The sequence below is a fragment of the Carcharhinus amblyrhynchos genome, unplaced genomic scaffold (assembly GCF_965287045.1).
Source record: "Carcharhinus amblyrhynchos unplaced genomic scaffold, sCarAmb.v2.hapA chromosome_1357, whole genome shotgun sequence".
Lineage (NCBI taxonomy): Eukaryota > Metazoa > Chordata > Chondrichthyes > Carcharhiniformes > Carcharhinidae > Carcharhinus > Carcharhinus amblyrhynchos.
Genome location: NW_027651097.1, coordinates 1 through 24,271, shown reverse-complemented (window position 1 = coordinate 24,271; position 24,271 = coordinate 1). Strand labels below are relative to the sequence as shown.

Genomic DNA, 24,271 nt, shown 5'->3' with positions numbered 1-24,271 from the left:
GTCCGGTTGGGGTGGGGGTGAGGGGTGAGGGGGGAGGTGGGGCCCAGAGCAGGGTGAGGGGGGAGGTGGGGCCCAGAGCGGGGCCGGGGGGGGGGGAAGAGAGCAGAGGGGTAGGGGAGACCAGGGCGACGGCAGGGTGGAGAGGAGTAGAAAGATAGAGAGTGAGAGAGACACAGAAAGAGAGAGAGAGAGAGCGGGATTGCAATCCCAAAGCTTTTCACTGCATCCCTCCGGCGCATCAGAGGCCATTTGGCCCATCTAGTTCTTCATCGACTCTTCCAGGTATCGAGATGAGGGGCCATACCCAATTGCCCCTTAGTGTTGGAGGGATTAGTGGGTTAAATGTGTGTGATGGTGAGGATATGGCCTGGGGTGGGATTGTGGTCATGCAGACTTGATGGGCCAAATGGCCTCCTTCTGCATTGTAGGGATTCCATAAGTCTACAATTTAGCAAGGCCAATCCACCTAACCTGGATATTTTTGGACACAAAGGGACAATTTACCAGGACCAATCCACGTAACCTACATATCCTTGGGCAGTGGGTGGAAACCAGAGTACCTGGAACAAACCCACGCAGAGATGAGGAACATGTGCAAACTCCACACAGACAGTGACCCGAGCCGGGAATCGAACCCAGGTCCCTGGCGCTGCGAGGCAGCAGCGCTAACCCACTGTGCGCTGAGCCGGGAATCGAACCTGGGTCCCTGGCGCTGCGAGGCAGCGGCGCTAACCCACTGTGCGCTGAGCTGGGAATCGAACCCAGGTCCCTGGCGCTGCGAGGCAGCAGCGCTAACCCACTGTGCGCTGAGCCGGGAATCGAACCCAGGTCCCTGGCGCTGCGAGGCAGCAGCGCTAACCCACTGTGCGCTGAGCCGGGAATCGAACCCGGGTCCCTGGCGCTGCGAGGCAGCAGCGCTAACCCACTGTGCGCTGAGCCGGGAATCGAACCCGGGTCCCTGACGCTGTGGGGCAGCAGCGCTAACCCACTGTGCGCTGAGCCGGGAATCGAACCCGGGTTCCTGGCACTGTGAGGCAGCAGCGCTAACCCACTGTGCGCTGAGCCGGGAATCGAACCCGGGTCCCTGGCGCTGCGAGGCAGCAGCGCTAACCCACTGTGCACTGAGCCGGGAATCGAACCCGGGTCCCTGACGCTGCGAGGCAGCAGCGCTAAACCACTGTGCGCTGAGCCGGGAATCGAACCCGGGTCCCTGGCGCTGTGAGGCAGCAGTGCTGACCCACTGTGCGCTGAGCCGGGAATCGAACCCGGGTCCCTGGCGCTGTGAGGCAGCAGCGCTAACCCACTGTGTGCTGAGCCGGGAATCGAACCTGGGTCCCTGGCGCTGCGAGGCAGCGGCGCTAACCCACTGTGCGCTGAGCTGGGAATCGAACCCAGGTCCCTGGCGCTGCGAGGCAGCAGCGCTACCCACTGTGCGCTGAGCCGGGAATCGAACCCAGGTCCCTGGCGCTGCGAGGCAGCAGCGCTAACCCACTGTGCGCTGAGCCGGGAATCGAACCCGGGTCCCTGGCGCTGTGAGGCAGCAGCGCTAACCCACTGTGCGCTGAGCCGGGAATCGAACCCGGGTCCCTGACGCTGTGGGGCAGCAGCGCTAACCCACTGTGCGCTGAGCCGGGAATCGAACCCGGGTTCCTGGCACTGTGAGGCAGCAGCGCTAACCCACTGTGCGCTGAGCCGGGAATCGAACCCGGGTCCCTGGCGCTGCGAGGCAGCAGCGCTAACCCACTGTGCACTGAGCCGGGAATCGAACCCGGGTCCCTGACGCTGCGAGGCAGCAGCGCTAAACCACTGTGCGCTGAGCCGGGAATCGAACCCGGGTCCCTGGCGCTGTGAGGCAGCAGTGCTGACCCACTGTGCGCTGAGCCGGGAATCGAACCCGGGTCCCTGGCGCTGTGAGGCAGCAGCGCTAACCCACTGTGTGCTGAGCTGGGAATCGAACCTGGGTCCCTGGCGCTGTGAGGCAGCAGCGCTAACCCACTGTGTGCTGAGCTGGGAATCGAACCTGGGTCCCTGGCGCTGTGAGGCAGCAGCGCTAACCCACTGTGATACTGTGCCGCTCCTTCAACAAGATGTCCCCAGTGTAACGGTGGATAAGATCTAACAGTAAGCCAGAAAATTAGCAACCCAGGATGAAAAGGAATGAAGGGAGAAATGAGACGATAATAGGGGTCAGGTAGCAGTTAGGAAGGGATGTTGGGTTCATGTCACACTATCTGTAACCCCCACGACCTGCCTGGACTCTCACTAACTGTCCCTTTCTGGAGACAACACAAATCTCTTTAACCTGTGCTTAACCCTCTCCCCACTCACATTACAGAATCCGTACAGCACAGGAGGCCATTCGGCCCATCGAGTCTGACAGACCATCCCATCCAGGTCCTATCCCTGTCGTCCTACATATGTACCCCTAACCTGGGCACCTCGGGACATGAGTTTAGCTTGGCCAATCCACCCTGTACATCTTTGGGCTGTGGGGAGAACATTCAAACTCCACACAGGCAGACATTCAGCCAGTGCCAGGATTGAACCTGGCTCTCTGGCACTGTCAGGCCGCAGTGCTAACCACTGTGCCCCATTCTGGCCCAAGGCAGAGAGGAGGCAACTTCTTCTAAGGACATGAACTGCATCACCACTCCCTCACTTCCTAACAAGAAATCAACACATTCAGTTCGTAAAATAAGAAGAATATCACAAGAATGTGACCACAAATGAACCTGATACAAAGGAACGGGATTAAATTTGCATCTTTTTGTTCCGTATTTTCTTAAAAGTAGAACTTCACCTGCCAACATCAATGACTCTACTGATACTGGGTGTCGAAAGTTAAGCTTCTACTTCACCAGATGAATGTGGAGACACTTAACCCTCAAGGGGTGCATATTATGTATATTGGATAGAGCTGTGAAGAAGGCCTGTAGTGTGTTAGCGTTTATTAACAGGGGGTTTGAGCTTAAGAGCCGTGGGGTTATGCTGCAACTATACCGGACTTTGGTGAGACCACATTTGGAATATTGTGTTTAGTTCTGGTCACATAAGAATTGGAGCAGGAGTAGGCCATCTAGCCCTTCGAGCCTGCCCCGCCATTCAATAAGATCATGGCTGATCTGTCGTGACTCAGTTCCACATTCCCGCCCTCTCCCCATAACCCTTAATCCCCTCTCTTATCAAAAACCCATCAACCCGCGTCTTAAAAATATTTGGCAAGGTAGCCTCCACCACTTCAACGGGCAGAGAATTCCAGAGATTCACCACCCTTTGAGTGAAGGAGTTCCTCCTCAACTCCGTTCTAAACCGCCCCCCCCCCTTTATCTTGAGGCTGTGCCCCCTAGTCCTACTATCCTTTCTGAGCGGGAAGAGTCTCTCCACCTCTATCCTATCCATCCCATTCATCATCTTATACGTCTCAATGAGATCTTCCCTCATTCTTCTAAACTCTAACGAGTACAAGCCTAGTTTATTCAGCCTCTCCTCATAGCTCAACCCCCTCAACTCCGTTATCAGCCTAGTAAACCCCCTCTGCACTCCCTCCAAGGCTAAAATATCCTTGCGTAAGTACGGCGCCCAAAACTGCTCACAGTACTCCAGCTGCGGCCTCACCAATGCCCTATACAGCCGCAGCAAGACCTCCCTACTTTTATATTCAATCCCCCTCGCTATGAAGGCCAGCATCCCATTCGCCTTCCTGACCACCTGCTGCACCTGCAGGCTGGGTTTTTGCGACTCATGCACAAGGACCCCGAGGTCCCTCTGCACCGTCGCCTGCTGCAGTTTTTCGCCACGTAAGTAATAATCCTTCCTACCATTATTCCTACCAAAGTGGACCACCTCGCACTTGCCAACATTAAATTCCATTTGCCATTTCCTGGCCCATTCGCCCAGCCTATCTAGATCCTTCTGTAGACTCTCCACACCCCCCGCACAATTTGCCGTTCCACCAATCTTGGTGTCATCAGCAAATTTCGACACCCTACACTCGGTTCCCTCCTCCGGATCATCTATATAAATGGTAAATAGCTGAGGCCCCAGCACCGACCCCTGGGGCACTCCACTAGTCACCATCCGCCAATCCGAATAGCACCCATTGACCCCCACTCTCTGCCTCCTATTTGACAACCAATCCTCTATCCACGCTAACACCCTACCCCCAACTCCATGTCCCCTTACCTTCTGCAATAACCTCTTGTGAGGTACCTTGTCAAACGCCTTCTGAAAATCCAGAAAGACCACATCCACCGGCTCTCCTCCATCCACCGCCCTAGACACATCCTCATAGAACTCCAGTAAATTTGTCAGACACGACTTCCCTTTAACGAAACCGTGCTGCATCTGCTCTATCAAGCAATTCCTCTCAAGATGCCTCGCTATTTCCTCCTTGATGACGGATTCTAACATTTTACCTACAACAGACGTTAAACTAACCGGCCTATAATTCCCTGCCTTTTGCCTGGCACCCTTCTTAAACAACGGCGTAACATTAGCCGCTTTCCAATCTTCCGGCACTTCCCCGGAATCCAGCGACGTCTGGAAAATAACCACCAAGGCATCCACTATCACCTCCGCCATTGGAGAGAGTGCAGAGGAGATTTACCAGGATGCTGCCTGGTTTGGAGGGTAGGTCTTATGAGGAAAGGTTGAGGGAGCTGGGGCTTTTCTCTTTGGAGCGGAGGAGGATGAGAGGCGACTTAATAGAGGTTTATAAGATGATGAGGGGGATTGATAGAGTGGGCGTTCAGAGACTATTTCCTCAGGTGGATGTAGCTGTTACTAGGGGGCATAACTATAAGGTTGATGGTGGGAGATATAGGAGGGATGTCCGAGGTAGATTCTTTACTCAGAGAGTGGTTGGGGTGTGGAATACACTGCCTGCTGTGATCATGGAGTCGGACACTTTAGGAACTTTCAAGCGGTTATTGGATAGGCACATGGAGCACACCAGAATGATAGGGAGTGGGATAGACTGATCTTGGGATTGCACACAGCTCGGCACAACATCGAGGGCCGAAGGGCCTGTACTGTTCTATGTTTCTATGTTACCAGTCAGGACACCATCATCTGGAGGAATATCCCTTGACTGGACAAATGCAACAGACCTGGTTTTTAACCTTCCAGCATTCAGACGTCACGTGTTAGTTCTTGTGACAAATGTGTTGTGTGCATATTCCTTTGAAATAACCCCGTCCTCTCAAGCTTTGCAAATTAAGATGAGCTCTCTTCGACTCAGCCTCATCTCTCCTCCTCAAGTCCAACTCCAGTTTTCTCCATCTCTTTATATTTTTACTCTCTTTCCCCATCCATTTCCTTATCTCTTATTAATTTATCTCTTTCTAGGAGCACCTTCCTGAGTCTGATTTCTACAACGCTGGACAATTGCACTCAATCCTGAACGAAGCTGGTCCTTTCTTTCTCAAACCCCCAAATGCCTCATCTTCTCTTCATTGACCCTAACCTCTTAGCACCTGATCTAATGTGGGTCCCCACGTGCAGCCTGCGACTCATGTTTTTCTCAGTTATTTCAAGTTTTTGGTGAGTCAGATCCTCTTTCTCAACAAAGGGTTCATAGGACTCTCATCCGGGTCCACAGGACTCTCAAATCGGCCTCGCAGGTGGAGGATGTGGTTAAGGCGGCGTATGGTGTACTGGCCTTCATTAATTGAGGGATTGAATTTAGGAGTCAGGAGGTAATGCTGCAGCTGTGGACTCGCCAACTTTAAGGGCATTCAAATGGTCAGTGGATAGGCATATGGATAACATTGGAATAGTTTAGGTTAGAGGGTCATTAGATTGGTTCCACTGGTCAGCGCAACATCGAGGGCCGAAGGGCCTGAACTGCGCTGGAATGTTCTATGTTCTAGATAATGCTGCAGCTGTATAAGACCCTGGTCAGACCCCACTTGGAGTACTGTGCTCAGTTCTGGTCGCCTCACTACAGGAAGGACGTGGAAGCTATTGAGAGGGTGCAGAGGAGATTTACAAGGATGTTGCCTGGATTGGGAGGCATGCCTTATGAAGATAGGTTGAGAGAGCTGGGACTCTTCTCCCTGGAGAGACGAAGGTTGAGAGGCGACCTGATAGAGGTTTATAAAATGTTGAGAGGAATAGATAGGGTGGATTCTCGGAGGCTATTTCCCAGGGCTGAAATGGTCACTACGAGAGGACACAGGTTTAAGGTGCTGGGGAGCAGGTACAAAGGAGATGTCAGGGGTAAGTTTTTCACTCAGAGGGTGGTGAGTGAGTGGAATCGGCCGCTGTCGGTGGTGGTAGAGGCGAACTCACTGGGGTCTTTTAAGAGACTTCTGGATGAGTACATGGGATTTAATGGGATTGAGGGTTATAGATAGGCCTGGTAGGTAGGGATAGGATCGGTGTAACTTGTGGGCCGAAGGGCCTGTTTGTGCTGTAGTTTTTCCATGTTCCTCACTGACCCTAACCTCTTAGCACCTGATCTAATGTGGGTCCCCACGTGCAGCCTGTGACTCACCTTTTCTCAATTATTTCAAGTTTTTGGTGAATCAGATCCTCTTTCTCAGCAACGGTTTGAGTATCAAAGATACCCATACTGATTTCCCAATAAACATTAGCAAAAATAAATGTGAAGTTTTCCTTGCTTAAATGCTAGAACATCCCAGTGAACTCAGTTATGTCTCAGAATCCAACCATTCCAGATCTGAACATCAGTTTTGTTATGATCCCCGTGGAGGAAGAGTAAACCAAAGCAATGAGACATTGATAGGATGCAGAGCTGGGCCGAAAAGTGACAGATGGAGTTTAACCCTGATAAGTGATTCATTTTGGTCGGACAAACTCGAATGCGGATTACAGGGTCAACAGCAGGGTTCTGAGGAATGTGGAGGAACAGAGAGATCTTGGGGTTCAGATCCACAGATCTCTGAAAGTTGCCACTCAAGTGGATAGAGCCGTGAAGAAGGCTTATAGCGTGTTAGTGTTTATTAACAGGGGGATTGAGTTTAAGAGCCGTGGGGTTGTGCTGCAACTATACGGGACCTTGGTGAGACCACATTTGGAATATTGTGTTCAGTTCTGGTCACCTCACTATAAGAAGGATGTGGAAGCATTGGAGAGAGTGCAGAGGAGATTTACTAGGATGCTGCCTGGTTTGGAGGGTAGGTCTTATGAGGAAAGGTTGAGGGAGCTGGGGCTTTTCTCTTTAGAGCGGAGGAGGATGAGAGGCGACTTAATAGAGGTTTATAAGATGATGAGAGGGATAGATAGAGTGGACGTTCAGAGACTATTTCCTCAGGTGGATGTAGCTGTTACTAGGGGGCATAACTATAAGGTTGATGGTGGGAGATATAGGAGGGATGTCCGAGGTAGATTCTTCACTCAGAGAGTGGTTGGGGTGTGGAATACACTGCCTGCTGTGATAGTGGAGTCGGACACTTTAGGAACTTTTATTAGATAGGCACATGGAGCACTCCAGAATGATAGGGAGTGGGATAGACTGATCTTGGGATTGGACATAGCTCGGCACAACATTGAGGGCCGAAGGGCCTGTACTGTGCTGTAATGTCCTAGGTTCTGTGTTCTATGTTCACCCAATCATCCATGACAAAAAATACTTGTCAAAGCCTTTGACGCCATCCGCTGCTGCGATTCTCCAGAACCGCTGCAATGGATGGAGTTTTGATTAATTTTCCATTCCCACTGACAGCAGAGTGGCAAAGGATGTAACTGGAGAATCACGCGCCTTATCAACCACGTTTCGCTTTCCGTAACTCACATTTTAATACAGATCAGAATCAATGCAAACAAAACAGCTGACACTTCAAATAAAAAGGCAATTGCCACTAAAAATGAATCTTACGCAACCACAAGCACCCATGTCAGTCACCACAAACACGTGGCACGTTACCATTCCACTAAATGCTGCTCTTTACTCACACAGAGTCTGGAGTCCTATCTAATGACAGCTTCCTCCGTACAGTCTCACTCATATAACCATCACCAACCGGACACGCTTCTGTGAACTCTCTTTCCCTTGGGAGATGACAGTTTTTGGTGGGACTTTCTGGAATCCTTTCTCCGATGACCAACCTTGGATCGTACACAGCAAAAACAGGAAAATGCTGGAAAAGTCTCAACAGGTGGAGAGGGAATAGAGCCAAATGTTTCCAGTCGGGATGGCCCTTTGTCCAGGGCTGGACGAAAGGGCATGTGGCGGCAGTAGGGGTTTCTATGTTTGTGACCTGAACACAGTTAGAAGTCCCACAACACCAGGGAAAGCCACCAGCCCCGGAGCACACCGCTCCCCACCACCAGGCAAGCGGGAGCCCTGCTCACAAACTCAATCCACAAAAACATTGGCCGGAATTGTCTGTACCTTTAAGACTTAATTACCCGTAACGTCTCGCATCCCAACCATTATTGTGTAATCGAGTCTGTGTCTTTATATACCCTGTTTGTGATCCCAACTCCGAAAGCTCGTGCTACCAAATCATAGAACCCTACAGTGCAGAAAGAGGCCCTTCAGCCCATCGAGTCTGCACTGAACACAATCCCACCCAGGCCCTACCCCCATATCCCTACATGTTATACCCACTGATCTATGCATCCCTGGAGACTAAGGGGCAATTTCTTAGCATAGCCAATCAACCTAACCCACATATCGTTCAGACTATGGGAGGAAAACGGAGCACCTGGAAGAAACCCACGCAGACACGAGGAGAATGTGCAAACTCCACACAGACAGTGACCCAAGCCGGGAATCGAACCCTAGAGCTGTGAAGCAGCAGTGCTAACTCACTGTGCTACTGTGCCACTCCAAATAGACCTGTTGGACTTTAACCTGGTGTTGTGAGACTCCTTACTGTGCCCACCCCAGTCCAACACCGGCATCTCCACATCAAGAATATAATAGACAACGAACAAGAAATATAAAGCAGATCGTAAAAACTTCAAAGAGTACATTAAAAAGGACGAGGGAGCTGAAGTGAGTATTGGTCCCCTGGAGGGCGAGACAGGGGAATTAATAACGAGGGAACACTGGGCAGAAACATTTGTACGTTTTTAAGGGTCGGAACAGTGGGTTAGCGCTGCCGCCTCACAGCGCCAGGGACCCGGGTTCAATTCCCGGCTCAGCGCACAGTGGGTTAGCGCTGCTGCCTCACAGCGCCAGGGACCCGGGTTCGATTCCCGGCTCAGCGCACAGTGGGTTAGCGCTGCTGCCTCATAGTGCCAGGGACCCGGGTTCGATTCCCGGCTCAGCGCACAGTGAGTTAGCACTGCTGTCTCACAGCGCCAGGGACCCGGGTTCGATTCCCGGCTCAGCGCACAGTGGGTTAGCGCTGCTGCCTCACAGTGCCAGGAACCCAGGTTTGATTCCCGGCTCAGCGCACAGTGGGTTAGCGCTGCTGCCTCACAGTGCCAGGAACCCAGGTTCGATTCCCAGCTCAGCGCACAGCGGGTTAGCGCTGCTGCCTCACAGCGCCAGGAACCCAGGTTTGATTCCCGGCTCAGCGCACAGTGGGTTAGCGCTGCTGCCTCACAGTGCCAGGAACCCAGGTTCGATTCCCAGCTCAGCGCACAGCGGGTTAGCGCCGCTGCCTCACAGCGCCAGGGACCCGGGTTCGATTCCTGGCTCAGCGCACAGTGGGTTAGCGCTGCTGCCTCACAGTGCCAGGAACCCAGGTTCGATTCCCGGCTCAGCGCACAGTGGGTTAGTGCTGCTGCCTCACAGCGCCAGGGACCCGGGCTCAGAACAAAGAACAAGGAAAATTCCAGCACAGGAACAGGCCCTTCGGCCCCTCCAATCCTGCACTGACCATGCTGCCCCCGACTGAACTAAAACCCCCTTCCCTTCCGGGGACCGTATCCCTCTATTCCCATCCTATTCATGGATTTGTCCAGACGCCCCTTAAAACTCACTATCGTATCCGCTTCCACTCCCTCCCCCCGGCAGCGAGTTCCAGGCACCCACCCCCCCTCTGTGTAAAAAATCTGCCTCGTACATCTCCTTTAAACCTTGCCCCTCGCACCTTAAACCTGTCCCCCCCCCCAAGTAATTGACTCTTCCACCCTGGGGGGAAAAAGCTTCTGACTCTCCACTCTGTCCCTCATCATCTTGTAGACTTCTATCAGGTCTCCCCCTCAACCTCCAGTGAGAACAAACCAAGTTTCTCCAACCTCTCCTCAGAGCTAATGCCCTCCGTACCAGGGGCAACATCCTGGTAAATCTTTTCTGTCCCCTCTCCAAAGCCTCCACATCCTTCTGGTAGTGTGGGTGACCCAGAATTGAACACTATACTCCAAGTGCGGCCTCACTAAGGTTCTATAAAGCTGCAACATGACTTGCCAATTTTTAAACTCAGTGCCCCCGGCCGATGAAGGCAAGCATGCCGTATGCCTTCCTGACTACCTTCCCCACCTGCATTGCCACTTTCAGTGACCTGTGTATCTGTACACCCAGATCCCTCTGCCTATCAATACTCTGTGTACCTGTACGCCCAGATCCCTCTGCCTATCAATACTCTGTGTACCTGTACACCCAGATCCCTCTGCCTATCAATACTCTGTGTATCTGTACACCCAGATCCCTCTGCCTATCAATACTCTGTGTACCTGTACACCCAGATCCCTCTGCCTATCAATACTCTTAAGGGTTCTGCCACTTACTGTATATTTCGCATGGCCAATCCCCCTAACGTACACATCTTTGGACACTAAGGGGCAATTTAGCATGGCCAATCCACCCTAACCTACACATCTTTGGACACTGAGGGACAATTTAGCACGGCCAATCCACCTGAACCTACACATCTTTGGACACTAAGGGGCAATTTAGCACGGCCAATCCACCCTAACCTACACATCTTTGGACACTAAGGGACAATTTAGCATGGCCAATCCACCCTAACCTACACATCTTTGGACACTAAGGGACAATTTAGCATGGCCAATCCACCCTAACCTACACATCTTTGGACACTAAGGGACAATTTAGCATGGCCAATCCACCCTAACCTACACATCTTTGGACACTAAGGGACAATTTAGCACGGCCAATCCACCCTAACCTACACATCCCGGACACTAAGGGACAATTTAGCAGTAATTTAGCAGGACTGTGAGACAAGCAGAGACGATGAGTGATTGAGAAAGGAAATTGGATCAGCTCTTGAGGGAGACAGACTCGCAGGGTTAGAGGGATGAGGTGGGATGGGTGAAGGGGAGGAATGGGACACACGGGATCCACCCACCCACTCCAACAGTCAATGTTTCTCCTTAACTTAGTGTCACAGAGTCAGAGAGGTTTACAGCGTGGAAACAGGCCCTTCGGCCCAACCTGTCCATGCCGCCCTTTTTTGTTAAACCCTGAATCTAATCCCAATTGCCCACATTTGCCCCATATCCCTCGATACCCATCGCACCCATGTAACTATCTGAACTAAAAGATAAAATTGTACCCGTCTCTACGACTGCCTCTGGCAGCTCGTTCCAGACACTCACCACCCTCTGGGTGAAAAAATTGCCCCCTCTGGACCCTTTTGTATCTCTCCCCTCTCACCTTAAACCGATGCCCTCTAGTTTTAGACTCCCCTACCTTTGGGGAAAAGATATTGACTATCTCGCTGATCTGTGCCCCTCATTATTTTATAGACCTCTATAAGATCACCCCTCAGCCTCCTACGCTCCAGAGAAAAAAGTCCCAGTCTATCCAGCCTCTCCTTATAACTCAATCCATCAAGTCCCGGGAGCATCCTAGTAAATCTTTTCCGCACTCTTTCTAGTTTAATAATATCCTTCCCCTGGTGCCTGGAGGAAGATTCTTTATGGCTTTACATTTGGCATTGCCAAATTTCATTCAACCCTCGACCCAACACAATCGAGTCCACATTTTACCCACTTCAAGCAAGTGGAACAATTGCAAAAAATGAATTTTAAACAAACAGTAAATATTCCACACCACTCAATAATTAATCACAAGGTCATTCAGAGACAAAAATATTACAACACAACAGGAATTCTAGCGTTGAAGAGTCACAGGCCACTGCCCCACTCTTTCCCCAGAGCCCTGTATCAATCCCCAAACTAATCCCACTGCCCCGCTCTCTCCCCATAGCCCTGTATCAATCCTGAACTAATCCCACTGTCCCGCTCTCTCCCCATAGCCCTGTATCAATCCCCAAACTAATCCCACTGTCCTGCTCTCTCCCCATAGCCCTGTATCAATCCCCAAACTAATCCCACTGCCTGGTGTCAATCCTCAAACTAATCCCACTGCCCCCGTTCTCTCCCCATAGCCCTGTATCAATCCCCAAACTAATCCCACTGTCCTGCTCTCTCCCCATAGCCCTGTATCAATCCCCAAACTAATCCCACTGCCTGGTGTCAATCCTCAAACTAATCCCACTGCCCCCGTTCTCTCCCCATAGCCCTGTATCAATCCCCAAACTAATCCCACTGCCTGGTGTCAATCCTCAAACTAATCCCACTGCCCCCCCGCTCTCTCTCCATAGTCCTGTATCAATCCCCAAACTAATCCCACTGCCTGGTGTCAATCCTCAAACTAATCCCACTGCCCCCCCGTTCTCTCCCCATAGCCCTGTATCAATCCCCAAACTAATCCCACTGCCCCCGCTCTCTCCTCATAGCCCTGTATCAATCCTCAAACTAATCCCACTGCCCCCCCGTTCTCTCCCCATAGCCCTGTATCAATCCCCAAACTAATCCCACTGCCTGGTGTCAATCCTCAAACTAATCCCACTGCCCCCCCGCTCTCTCCCCATAGCCCTGTATCAATCCCCAAACTAATCCCACTGTCCCGCTCTCTCCCCATAGCCCTGTAACAATCCCCAAACTAATCCCACTGCCTGGTGTCAATCCTCAAACTAATCCCACTGCCCCCCCGCTCTCTCCCCATAGCCCTGTATCAATCCCCAAACTAATCCCACTGTCCCGCTCTCTCCCCATAGCTCTGTATCAATCCCCAAACTAATCCCACTGCCCCACTCTCTCCCCATAGCCCTGCATCAATCCTGAACTAATCCCACTGTCCCACTCTCTCCCCATAGCCCTGTATCAATCCCCAAACTAATCCCACTGCCCCACTCTCTCCCCATAGCCCTGTATCAATCCCCAAACTAATCCCACTGCCCGGTGTCAATCCTCAAACTAATCCCACTGCCCCACTCTCTCCCCATAGCCCTGTATCAATCCCCAAACTAATCCCACTGCCCCACTCTCTCCCCATAGCCCTGTATCAATCCCAAACTAATCCCACTGCCCCACTCTCTCCCCATAGCCCTGTATCAATTCCAAACTAATCCCACTGCCCCACTCTCTCCCCATAGCCCTGTATCAATTCCAAACTAATCCCACTGCCCCCGCTCTCTCCCCATAGCCCTGTATCAATCCCCAAACTAATCCCACTGCCCCACTCTCTCCCCATAGCCCTGTATCAATCCCAAACTAATCCCACTGCCCCACTCTCTCCCCATAGCCCTGTATCAATTCCAAACTAATCCCACTGCCCCACTCTCTCCCCATAGCCCTGTATCAATTCCAAACTAATCCCACTGCCCCACTCTCTCCCCATAGCCCTGTATCAATTCCAAACTAATCCCACTGCCCCCGCTCTCTCCATAGCCCTGTATCAATCCGCAAACTAATCCCACTGCCCCGCTCTCTCCCCATATCCCTGTATCAATCCTCAAACTAATCCCACTGCCCCACTCTCTCCCCATAGCCCTGTATCAATTCCAAACTAATCCCACTGCCCCCGCTCTCTCCATAGCCCTGTATCAATCCCCAAACTAATCCCACTGCCCCGCTCTCTCCCCATATCCCTGTATCAATCCTCAAACTAATCCCACTGCCCCCGCTCTCTCCCCATAGCCCTGTATCAATCCCCAAACTAATCCCACTTCCCTCTCTCCCCATAGCCCTGTATCAATCCCCAAACTAATCCCACTTCCCTCTCTCCCCATAGCCCTGTATCAATCCCCAAACTAATCCCACTGCCCCGCTCTCTCCCCATAGCCCTGTAACAATCCCCAAACTAATCCCACTGCCCCGCTCTCTCCCCATAGCCCTGTATCAATCCCCAAATTAATCCCACTGCCCTGCTCTCTCCCCATAGCCCTGTATCAATTTTGGTTCCAAAGCACAGTTAGTTGACAGGGTTATGCCATCACTGCACTGATACACAGTCCCTTCAAACCATTCCAGCAGTGAATGAGGTCTCTCAAAGCCTGTATGTGCTCCCAAAACCATGCGCCCACACAGCGAAGTGGCCATGCCTTGACAGCTGGGAGGCTGCACAGTGATATAACACACCCCACCCTGACACGAGGTACTTACACAGGATGTCGGCAAGACCCAGGCTGGGACGAAGCCTTCCTCTGAGTGACTGCCTCCTCTGCAGATCCCACCTCTCGCGCCGATCTCCTGGCTGCTGGTTCGCCCTGGACAGAATACAACATTCCCATTAGAAAATCCCCAGTCACAGCGATCCCCCAGCTCCGACCCTCCCCACAGTGCGGCACTCCCTCAGCACCGACCCTCCCTACAGTGCGGCGCTCCCTCAGCACCAACCCTCCCCACAGTGCGGCACTCCCTCAGCACTGACTCTCCCCACAGTGTGGCGCTCCATCAGCACCGACCCTCCCCACAGTGCGGCGCTCCCTCAGCACCGACCCTCCCCACAGTGTGGCGCTCCCTCAGCACCGACCCTCCCCACAGTGCGGCACTCCCTCAGCACTGACTCTCCCCACAGTGTGGCGCTCCATCAGCACCGACCCTCCCCACAGTGCGGTGCTCCCTCAACACCAACCCTCCCCACAGTGCGGCACTCCCTCAGCACTGACTCTCCCCACAGTGTGGCGCTCCATCAGCACCGACCCTCCCCACAGTGCGGCGCTCCCTCAGCACCGACCCTCCCCACAGTGCGGCACTCCCTCAGCACTGACCCTCCCCACAGTGCGGCGCTCCCTCAGCACCGACCCTGCCCACAGTGCGGCGCTCTCTCAGCACTGACCCTCCCCACAGTGCGGCACTCCCCCAGCACCGACCCTCCCCACAGTGTGGCGCTCCCTCAGCACCGACCCTTCCCACAGTGCGGCACTCGCTCAGAACTGACCCTCCCCACAGTGCGGCGCTCCCTCAGCACTGACCCTCCCCACAGTGCGGCGCTCCCTCAGCACCGATCCTCCCCACAGTGCGGCGCTCCCTCAGCACCGACCCTCCCCACAGTGCGGCGCTCCCTCAGCACCGACCCTCTTACCTCCTTCCCGTCCTCAGAGGATCTACGCCGTTTCGATCCAGTATGGGAGGCGTTGGCAGCTGGCTGACTCCTTCCAGTCAATCTCCCCAAATCCACAGTCCCAGCAGCTCCTCTCGGATCTTCACCTGATGCCGAGTTTCGGCCGGCAGCAGAGTCTCTGCGGGAAGTGCCCTGTCGCACTGGGCTTGGAGACTGAAAAATAACAGGTAATCATTATCACTGACAGCGAGCTTTACCCTGTATCTAACCCCGTGCTGTACCTGTCCTGGGAGTGTTTGATGGGGGGGACAGTGTAGAGGGAGCTTTACCCTGTATCTAACCCCGTGCTGTACCTGTCCTGGGAGTGTTTGATGGGGGGGACAGTGTAGAGGGAGCTTTACTCTGTATCTAACCCCGTGCTGTACCTGTCCTGGGAGTGTTTGATGGGGGGACAGTGTAGAGGGAGCTTTACTCTGTATCTAACCCCCGTGCTGTACCTGTCCTGGGAGTGTTTGATGGGGGACAGTGTAGAGGGAGCTTTACTCTGTATCTAACCCCGTGCTGTACCTGTCCTGGGGGTGTTTGATGGGGGACAGTGTAGAGGGAGCTTTACTCTGTATCTAACCCCGTCCTGGGAGTGTTTGATGGGGGACAGTGTAGAGGGAGCTTTACTCTGTATCTAACCCCGTCCTGGGAGTGTTTGATGGGGGACAGTGTAGAGGGAGCTTTACTCTGTATCTAACCCCGTCCTGGGAGTGTTTGATGGGGGAGACAGTGTAGAGGGAGCTTTACTCTGTATCTAACCCCGTGCTGTACCTGTCCTGGGAGTGTTTGATGGGGGGACAGTGTAGAGGGAGCTTTACTCTGTATCTAACCCCGTGCTGTCCCTGTCCTGGGAGTGTTTGATGGGGGGACAGTGTAGAGGGAGCCGCCTACCTTGGACGTGCTGGAGGAGGAGCTGGTCCTTCCCCTTGAGCGGGACCGAGAGCGCGAGGAGGAGGAGCTGGAGGATGAAGAGGAGGAGGAGGTCCGTGCTCCCTTCCCGGAGCTGCGGCTGGAGCTGGAGGCTGAGCGGGACGACCTTCCCTTCCTGTGGGGCCGCTCTCCCTGGCTCGGCTCCCTGCCTTTCCTGGGTTCGGAGTCCCTCCGGGCCCGCGAAGAGGAATGTGACGGTGAGGAGGCGGCCTGCTTCTCCTTCCCGGGACGCGTCTCCGCGGGTCTGCCCTCCCTGGCCTCTGCCTGTCCGCTCCCGTGTCTCCGACGCTCCGACCCCTCGGCCTCTGCTCTGGGGCGTTCCCGGGGGGGAGAGGCTGCCTTGGAACTTTCCGCCGTGGGAGCTGGGGATTTGTCTGACGGCCTTTGAGGCGTTGGGCCGCTCTCCTCCTCCTGAACGGCGCGCGGAGGTGAGGAGCTCTGGCTGACTTTCCCATCCGTCGCCGACACGTCCCTCTCTCCCGCGTCCCGTGGTGGAGATCCGAGTGTGGGAGGCGAGCGAGACGCCCTCTCCTGGGACAGAGGCTTCTCGGTGTCTCCTTCGGCCGGCTCAGGTCTGTCCTCCCTGGCTGTCTGGGACACCCCAGTCGGAGTCTGCCCAGTCTCTGTTTGAGTCGGAGGGGCTGCAGAGACCTCCTTCACCCCCCTGGAGGCCGGCGAGGTGGACCCACCTCCGTTTCCCCGGGCCGAGGGAGCAGACTGTTCCTTCTGGGACGGCGATCCAACACCGGGGGCCCGGGACGCTGGGGGAGGCGACGGCTCCTCTACCGCCTCCTGGGCTTGTGCAGACGGAGAACATTCCTCCACTGTCTGGCGTGGGCTAGGCGGAGTCGATTCCTTCACTGTCTGCGCTGGGGCAGGCAGACATGGTTCATCGACTGTCTGCGTTGGGCCGGGTGGAGACACTTCCTTGCCCGTCTGCGTTGGGGGAGATGGAGACAGCTCTTTGCCTGTCTGGGTTGGGGGCGACGGAGACGGTTCCTTGTCTTCCTGGATTGGTCGAGACGGAGACAGTTCCTTGCCTGTCTCGTTTGAGCTCGACAGTTCCTTGACAGTCTGGGTTGGGTTAGATGGAGACGGTTCCTTGTCTGATTGGGTTGGGGGAGATGGAGACGGTTCCTTGCCTGATTGGGTTGGGCTTGACGTAGACGGTTCCTTGTCTGTCTGAAGTGGTCTAGACGGAGACAGTTCCATCCCTGTCTCGGTTGACGTAGACAGTTCTTTGACAGTCTGGGTTGGGTTAGACGGAGACAGTTCCTTGCCTGCCTGGGTTGAGCTTGACGGAGACGGCTCCTCGACTGTCTGGGTTGGGTTAGACACAGACGGCTCCTCGACTGTTTGGGTTGGGTTAGACACAGACGGTTCCTTGTCTGTTTGGGTTAGGTTAGACAGTTCTTTGACAGTCTGAGACTCTGACAGTTCCTTTGCTGCCAGGCTCTCGCTGGATGGTGTGGGCAGTGAGGGGGTACCTTCCTGTGGTTCCTTAGATTGTGAGGGTCCTCGCCCACGGACCCGAGCCCTGGGCGGTGAGGGGGACCTCGCTTGGTCGCGACTGGGCTGCGACGGGGACGGGCTCCTCTCCCCGGCCGCCGGCTGCGGAGAGGAGCTCTCAGCCCCGGGGGGCGAGTCCCGCCGGTCGTCTACAGAGGGCGGCCTCCTGCGCTCGCGCCCGGTGGACCACCTCCTTCGCTCGACCGGCCGCCCCTCTGCCTCCGAGGGAGTCCCCTCAGCCGGGGGGAGCGGGGAGACCCCCGGCCCGGCTTTGTTCCGGGGGGGCTGGGGGGTGCGTCTCAGCCTTGCTGGGGGCGCGCTCTTCCTGAGACTCCGGGAGGGCGAGGAGGCGGGAGGTGGTTCTGCCAGGGCCTGAGGCTTCTGGCGTCCCCCACGGGAAGGGGCCACCTCGCTCTCCTCCTCCTCCTCCTCCTCCTCCTCCCCCCCCTCTGCCTCCTCCTCTTCCGAAAGATGGCTTCCTTCTTCGTCCAGTTTGTGCGTTGAGCTTGACTGCGTCGTCACCAGGGAACTGTCCTCCTGTCGATTGGGAAGACGACACAAGAACCACGTCAAAGTCACAGAAACACAGAAAGATAGGAGCAGGAGGAGGCCATTCAGCCCCCCATTCACCCTGCTTTCACCCCATAACCTGTGACCCCGTTCACCCCCCAAGCCGCCTCTCGAATACATTCAATGTTTAATCATCAACTCCTTCCTGTGGGAATGAATTCCACAGGCTCACCGGGTGGAGAAATGTCTCCTCATCTCCGTCCTCAATGGTCTACCTGAATTCCTCAGACTCAGACACACAGAGGGATCTGGGTGTGCAGGTTCACAGATCCTGGAAGGTGGCAGTACAGGTGGAGAAGGTGGTGTAAAGGCACAGGTGGTGCCTTTGTAGGACGGAGTATAGAGTATAAAGATTGGCGTCTGATGTTACAGTTACATAGAGCGTTGGTTAGGCCACATCTGGAATACTGAATCCAGTTCTGGTCTCCACACTACCAGAAGGACGTGGAGGCTTTGGAGAGAGTACAGAGGAGGTTTATCAGGATGTTGCCCTGGTATTGAGGGTATTAGCTATGAGGAGAGATTGGGTAAACTGGGGTTGTTCTCCCCGGAAAGATGGAGAATGAGAGGAGACCCGATAGAGGTGTATAAAACGATGAAGGGTATGGATAGGGTGAACAGTGGGGAGCTTTTTCCCAGGTCGGAGGTGACGAACACGAGGTGGGGGGGGTCACAGGTACAAGGTGAGTGGGGGGGTGAGGTATAATTCAGATATCAGAGGGATGTATTTTACACAGAGGGGGGTGGGGGCCTGGAATGCGCTGCCAATCAGGGTGGTGGAGGCGGACATGCCGGGAGTGTTTAAGACTTATCCGGATAGTCACATGGACAGACTGCGAACGGAGGGATACAAATGGTCTCGTCGGACCAATGAGCGGGGCAGGCTTGGAGGGGCCGAAGGGCCTGTTTCCTGTTCTTTGTGACCCCCTGGTTCTGGACTCCCCCCACCATCAGGAACATCCTCCCTGCATCTACCCCTGTCCAGTCCTGTTAGAATTTGATAAATCTCTGTGAGATTCCCCCCCCCTCCGAACTCCAGTGAAAACAATCCGAACCTCGTCAATCTCTCCTCGTCCATCCATCCCCAGGAATCAGCCCGGGAAACCCTTCGCTGCAACTCCCTCGAGTGCAGGAACATCCTTCCTCAGATAAGGAGACCAAAACTGCCCACAATACTCTCGGTGTGGCCTCACCAAGGCCCCTGTATAATCACAATATCACATCCCTGGCTCCTGTACTCCAAACCTATCACAATGAAGGCCGTTTGCCTTCTTTACCGCCTGCTGCACCTGCATCCTTACCCTCAGCGACTGGTGCACAAGGACACCCAGATCCCTCTGCACTCTCCCCTCTCCCAGTTTACAGCCATTCAGGTAGTAATCTGTCTTCCTATTATTGCTACCAAAGTGGATAACCTCGCATTTATCCACATTATACTGTATCTGCCATGCATTTGCACACACACACACACACAAACGCATGCACGTACGCACACGCACGCACACCCTGTCTAAATCACACTGAGGCATCTCTGTATCCTCCTCACAGCTCACCCTCCCTCCCAACTTTGTATCACCTGAAAATACAGAGACAATACATTCAGTTCCCTCCCACAAGAGTGCATCACATTTTCGGAGGGTCGGTGCTGAGGGAGCGCCGCACTGTGGGGAGGGTCAGTGCTGAGGGAGTGCCGCGCTGTGGGGAGGGTCAGTACTGAGGGAGCGCCGCACTGTGGGGAGGGTCGGTGCCGAGGGAGCGCCACACTGTGGGGAGGGTCGGTGCCGAGGGAGCGCCGCACTGTGGGGAGGGTCGGTGCCGAGGGAGCGCCGCACTGTGGGGAGGGTCGGTGCCGAGGGAGCGCCGCACTGTGGGGAGGGTCGGTGCTGAGGGAGCGCCGCACTGTGGGGAGGGTCGGTGCTGAGGGAGCGCCGCACTGTGGGGAGGGTCGGTGCTGAGGGAGCGCCGCACTGTGGGGAGGGTCGGTGCTGAGGGAGCAGACACCACCATTTAGACGCTGAAGGAAGATAGGAGATGGTTACCTGGTCAGTGGGTTCAGTGTGGGGGCCACTGTCATAGCCCTCAGATCTCTCCTCCTGCGACTCCTCTTTATCCTCAGACAGCACGGATGATGCGTAACTGTCTGTAAAAATGGGCCAAGTGTTAACAACGGAACAGCTATCCCTCCCTTTCACTCAGATCCTCTCCCTCCGTCCAACCCCCTTGATCCAGTCTCTCTCTCTCTCTCTCTATCCCGGTTCTCTCTCTCTCTCTATCCCGGTTCTCTCTCTCTCTCTATCCCGGTTCTCTCTCTCTCTCTCTCTATCCCGGTTCTCTCCCTCTATCCTCGTTCTCTCTCTCTCTCTATCCCGGTTCTCTCTCTCTCTCTCTCTCTATCCCGGTTCTCTCCCTCTATCCTCGTTCTCTCTCTCTCTCTCTCTATCCTGGTTCTCTCTCTATCCCGGTTCTCTCTCTCTCTCTCTCTCTATCCCCGTTCCCTCTCTCTCTCTCTCTCTCTATCCCCGTTCTCTCTCTCTCTCTATCCCGGTTCTCTCTCTCTCTCCCTATCTCTATCCCGGTTCTCTCTCTCTATCCCGGTTTCTCTCTCTCTCTCTATCCCCGTTCTCTCTCTCTCCTATCCCCGGTTCTCTCTCTCTCTCTCTCTTCTATCCCCGTTCTCTCTCTCTCTCTCTCTATCCCCGTTCTCTCTCTCTCTCTCTATCCCGGTTCTCTCCCTCTCTCTATCCCGGTCTCTCTCTCTCTCTTTCTATCCCGTTCTCTCTCTCTCTTCTATCCCGGTTCTCGCTCTCTCTCTCTATCCCAGGTTCTCTCTCTCTCTCTCTCTCTATCCCGGTTCTCTCTCTCTCTCTCTCTATCCGGTTCTCTCTCTCTCTCTCTATCCCGGTTCTCTCTCTCTCTCTATCCCGGTTCTCTCTCTCTCTCTATCCCGGTTCTTTCTCTCTCTCTCTCTCTATCCCGGTTCTCTCTCTCTCTCTCTCTATCCCGGTTCTCTCTCTCTCTCTCTCTTTCCCGGTTCTCTCTCTCTCTCTCTCTCTTTCCCGGTTCTCTCTCTCTCTCTCTCTTTCCCGGTTCTCTCTCTCTTTCCCGGTTTCTCTCTCTCTCTCTCTCTTTCCCGGTTCTCTCTCTCTCTCTCTCTTTCCCGGTTCTCTCTCTCTCTCTCTCTTTCCCGGTTCTCTCTCTCTCTCTCTCTTTCCCGGTTCTTTCTCTCTCTCTCTATCCCGGTTCTTTCTCTCTCTCTCTCTCTGTCCTGGTTCTCTCTCTATCCCGGTTCTCTCTCTCTCTCTCTCTATCCCGGTTCTCTCTCTCTCTATCTCAGTCTCTCTTTCTCTCTATCCCAGTCTCTCACTCTCTCTCTCTGTATCCCCATTCTCTCACTCTCTCTCTATTCCATTCTCTCTCTCGCTCTCCCTCTCACACTCCCTTCCATCCTCATTTCAATCCCTCTCTCACCCCACTAGCTTGGTGCTGCTGTTGATGAGGTCCAGCTTACCTTGTAACTCCAGGAGCTCAGGCCCAGGCTGTGTGTCAGACTGCTGGGTAGTGGGAGTTAATGTGTCTGTGCCCTCGCTATCCCGACTCTGCTTCTGTACAGGAAGAAGACAAGAGCGAGGTTAGACAGGTGTAGCAGGGAGTACAGAGAGAGAGACAGAGAGAGAGAGAGAGGGATAGAGAGAGAGAGAGAGAGAGAGGGACAGAGAGAGAGGAGAGGGATAGAGAGAGAGAGAGAGAGGGACAGAGAGAGAGAGAGGGACAGAGAGAGAGAGAGACACAGAGAGAGAGAGAGAGACAGAAGAGGGGAGAGAGAGAGACACAGAGGGAGAGAGAGAGACACAGAGAGAGAGAGAGAGAGACAGAGAGAGAGAGACAGAGAGAGAGAGAGACAGAGAGAGAGAGAGACACAGAGAGAGAGAGAGAGAGAGACAGAGAGAGAGAGAGAGACACAGAGAGAGAGAGACAGAGAGAGAGAGAGAGAGACACAGAGAGAGAGAGAGAGAGAGGGAGACAGACAGACAGAGAGAGACAGATAGACAGAGAGAGAGAGGAGACACACACACACACAGAGAGAGGGAGACAGACAGACAGACAGAGAGAGAGACAGAGAGAGAGTGACAGAGAGAGAGAGACAGAGAGAGAGAGAGACAGAGAGAGAGAGAGACAGAGAGAGAGAGAGAGACAGGGAGAGACAGAGAGACAGACAGACAGACAGAGAGAGAGATAGAGGGACAGAGAGAGAGACAGGGACAGAGAGAGAGAGAGACAGAGAGAGAGAGAGAGACAGAGAGAGACAGAGAGAGAGAGAGAGACAGAGAGAGAGAGAGACAGACAGAGAGAGAGAGACAGAGAGAGAGTGAGAAACAGAGAGAGAGACAGAGGAGGGGGGCAGGGCGCGGGAGAAGTGAGGTGCACAGTGGCATGGGAGGGCACGGGGTGGGGTAAGTGGGTAGTGAGGGAGTGAGGGGCGCACGAGGGGGGACGACGGTGAGGCAGGGGCGGAGAGAGGGAGGGGCAGAGCCATAGAGAGGGAGAGACAGAGAGGGAGATGGAGAGCGACAGAAAGACAAAGGGAGAGACAGACAGAAAGACACAAAATGCTGGAGAAGCTCAGCAGGTCTGACTGCAGCTGTGGTGAGAGGATGTCACTGTCAGACCTGCTGAGCTTCTCCAGCACTTTCTGCTTCAGAATCAGCAGCCTTTACCTTAGTGAGAGATAAAGAGTGTTAGAATGAGACAGTGAGTGAGTTAGTGAGCAGGATGGGAACAGGGAGAAGAGATTCGCAGTCTGTAATGTGTATTTACTGTGAAAATCCCACAGTGGCCACACTCTGGCACCTGTTCGGGTAACCACTGAGGGAGAATTCAGCACAGCCCAACCAGCGGGTCTCTCAGTCTCTGCTGTATATTTAAAAGGGTTGCAGGTTGCTTTAAGTGCTGATCGCATGGTTTGCTGGTGGTGTCATTAGGGTGCTGGTTTCATTTTAGTTTGGATTCCGTGCACTCAGAGAGCAGCTCTTCAATAAATCGGTTCTTGTTACTTTGAATCCACGTGTGCAGACCACAAAGTTTCCTCTCGTGCAAAAAAAAAGCCCCACACTCCCCTAACAAAGGGCATTACAAAAAGAAAATTGGCAGCGCATTGGGGTTTTATTTCATCAAGAAAAGATCCTGAGGGAAAGAAACGATGGGTTTTGACACTTTGAGTATGAGACGGCTGGGGAGAAGCAATAGACCATAAGGCATAGGAGCAGAATTAGGCCACTCAGCCATCGAGTCTGCTCTGCCATTCAATCATGGCTGATATTTTTCTCATTCCCCCACTCTCCTGCCTTCTCCCCGATCCCCTTATTAATCAAGAACCTATCTATCTCTGTCTTAAAGACACTCAGTGACCCGGCCTCCTCTGTGGCAAAGAGTTCCACACATTCCCACTCTCGGCTGAAGAAATCCCTCCTCGTCTCTGTTTTAAAGGAATGTCCCTTTACCCTGAGGTTGTGCCCTCTGGTTCTAGTTTTTCCTTGCGTTGCCAAGACAACAAACAGGCTTTCGAATTCAGCCAATCAGATTTGAATTCGGCACTTGGATACCAAGAACCAGGGGAAGCAGCAGGATTGCTTTGATAACAAGCTTCAGGCATTTGAATCAGAAGAGATTCTTGAATTTTAACCAATCAATTTGAGTTTGGCACTTTGCAACCAGCAGCTATTGGATTTAAATTTGACATTTTGGTAATCTGAGAACTAATCCTATTGTGGGAATGTTGATCTGTCATCAGGGGTAAGAGAGAGTGGGGGGCGGGGGGGACGGTGTCACAAACTGGGAGAAGAGCCACAGAGAGAGAGAGAGAGAGAGAGAGATACAGCAACTGCTCTCTGCCACAGCTAATAACCCTTAGCTCAAAGCCTCATCTGAATAGGAAAAGGTACCAAAAGACAAAGATTCCAGAGAGAAGATACCGGAAGATAAAAT

General features: G+C 53.7%; 1 protein-coding gene across 1 annotated transcript; it reads right to left on the bottom strand.

Moving 5' to 3' along the window:
* Positions 1-7,623: 7,623 nt before the first annotated feature.
* LOC145340733 (uncharacterized) lies at positions 7,624-21,891 on the bottom strand (the record flags this gene model as incomplete). The annotated part of the gene is made up of 6 exons (XM_080185194.1): positions 7,624-8,070; positions 14,335-14,438; positions 15,257-15,448; positions 16,172-18,256; positions 20,329-20,429; positions 21,798-21,891. Coding segments are annotated over 6 exons (2,733 nt in total), but the record flags the coding sequence as incomplete, so codon positions are not given.
* Positions 21,892-24,271: the final 2,380 nt, after the last annotated feature.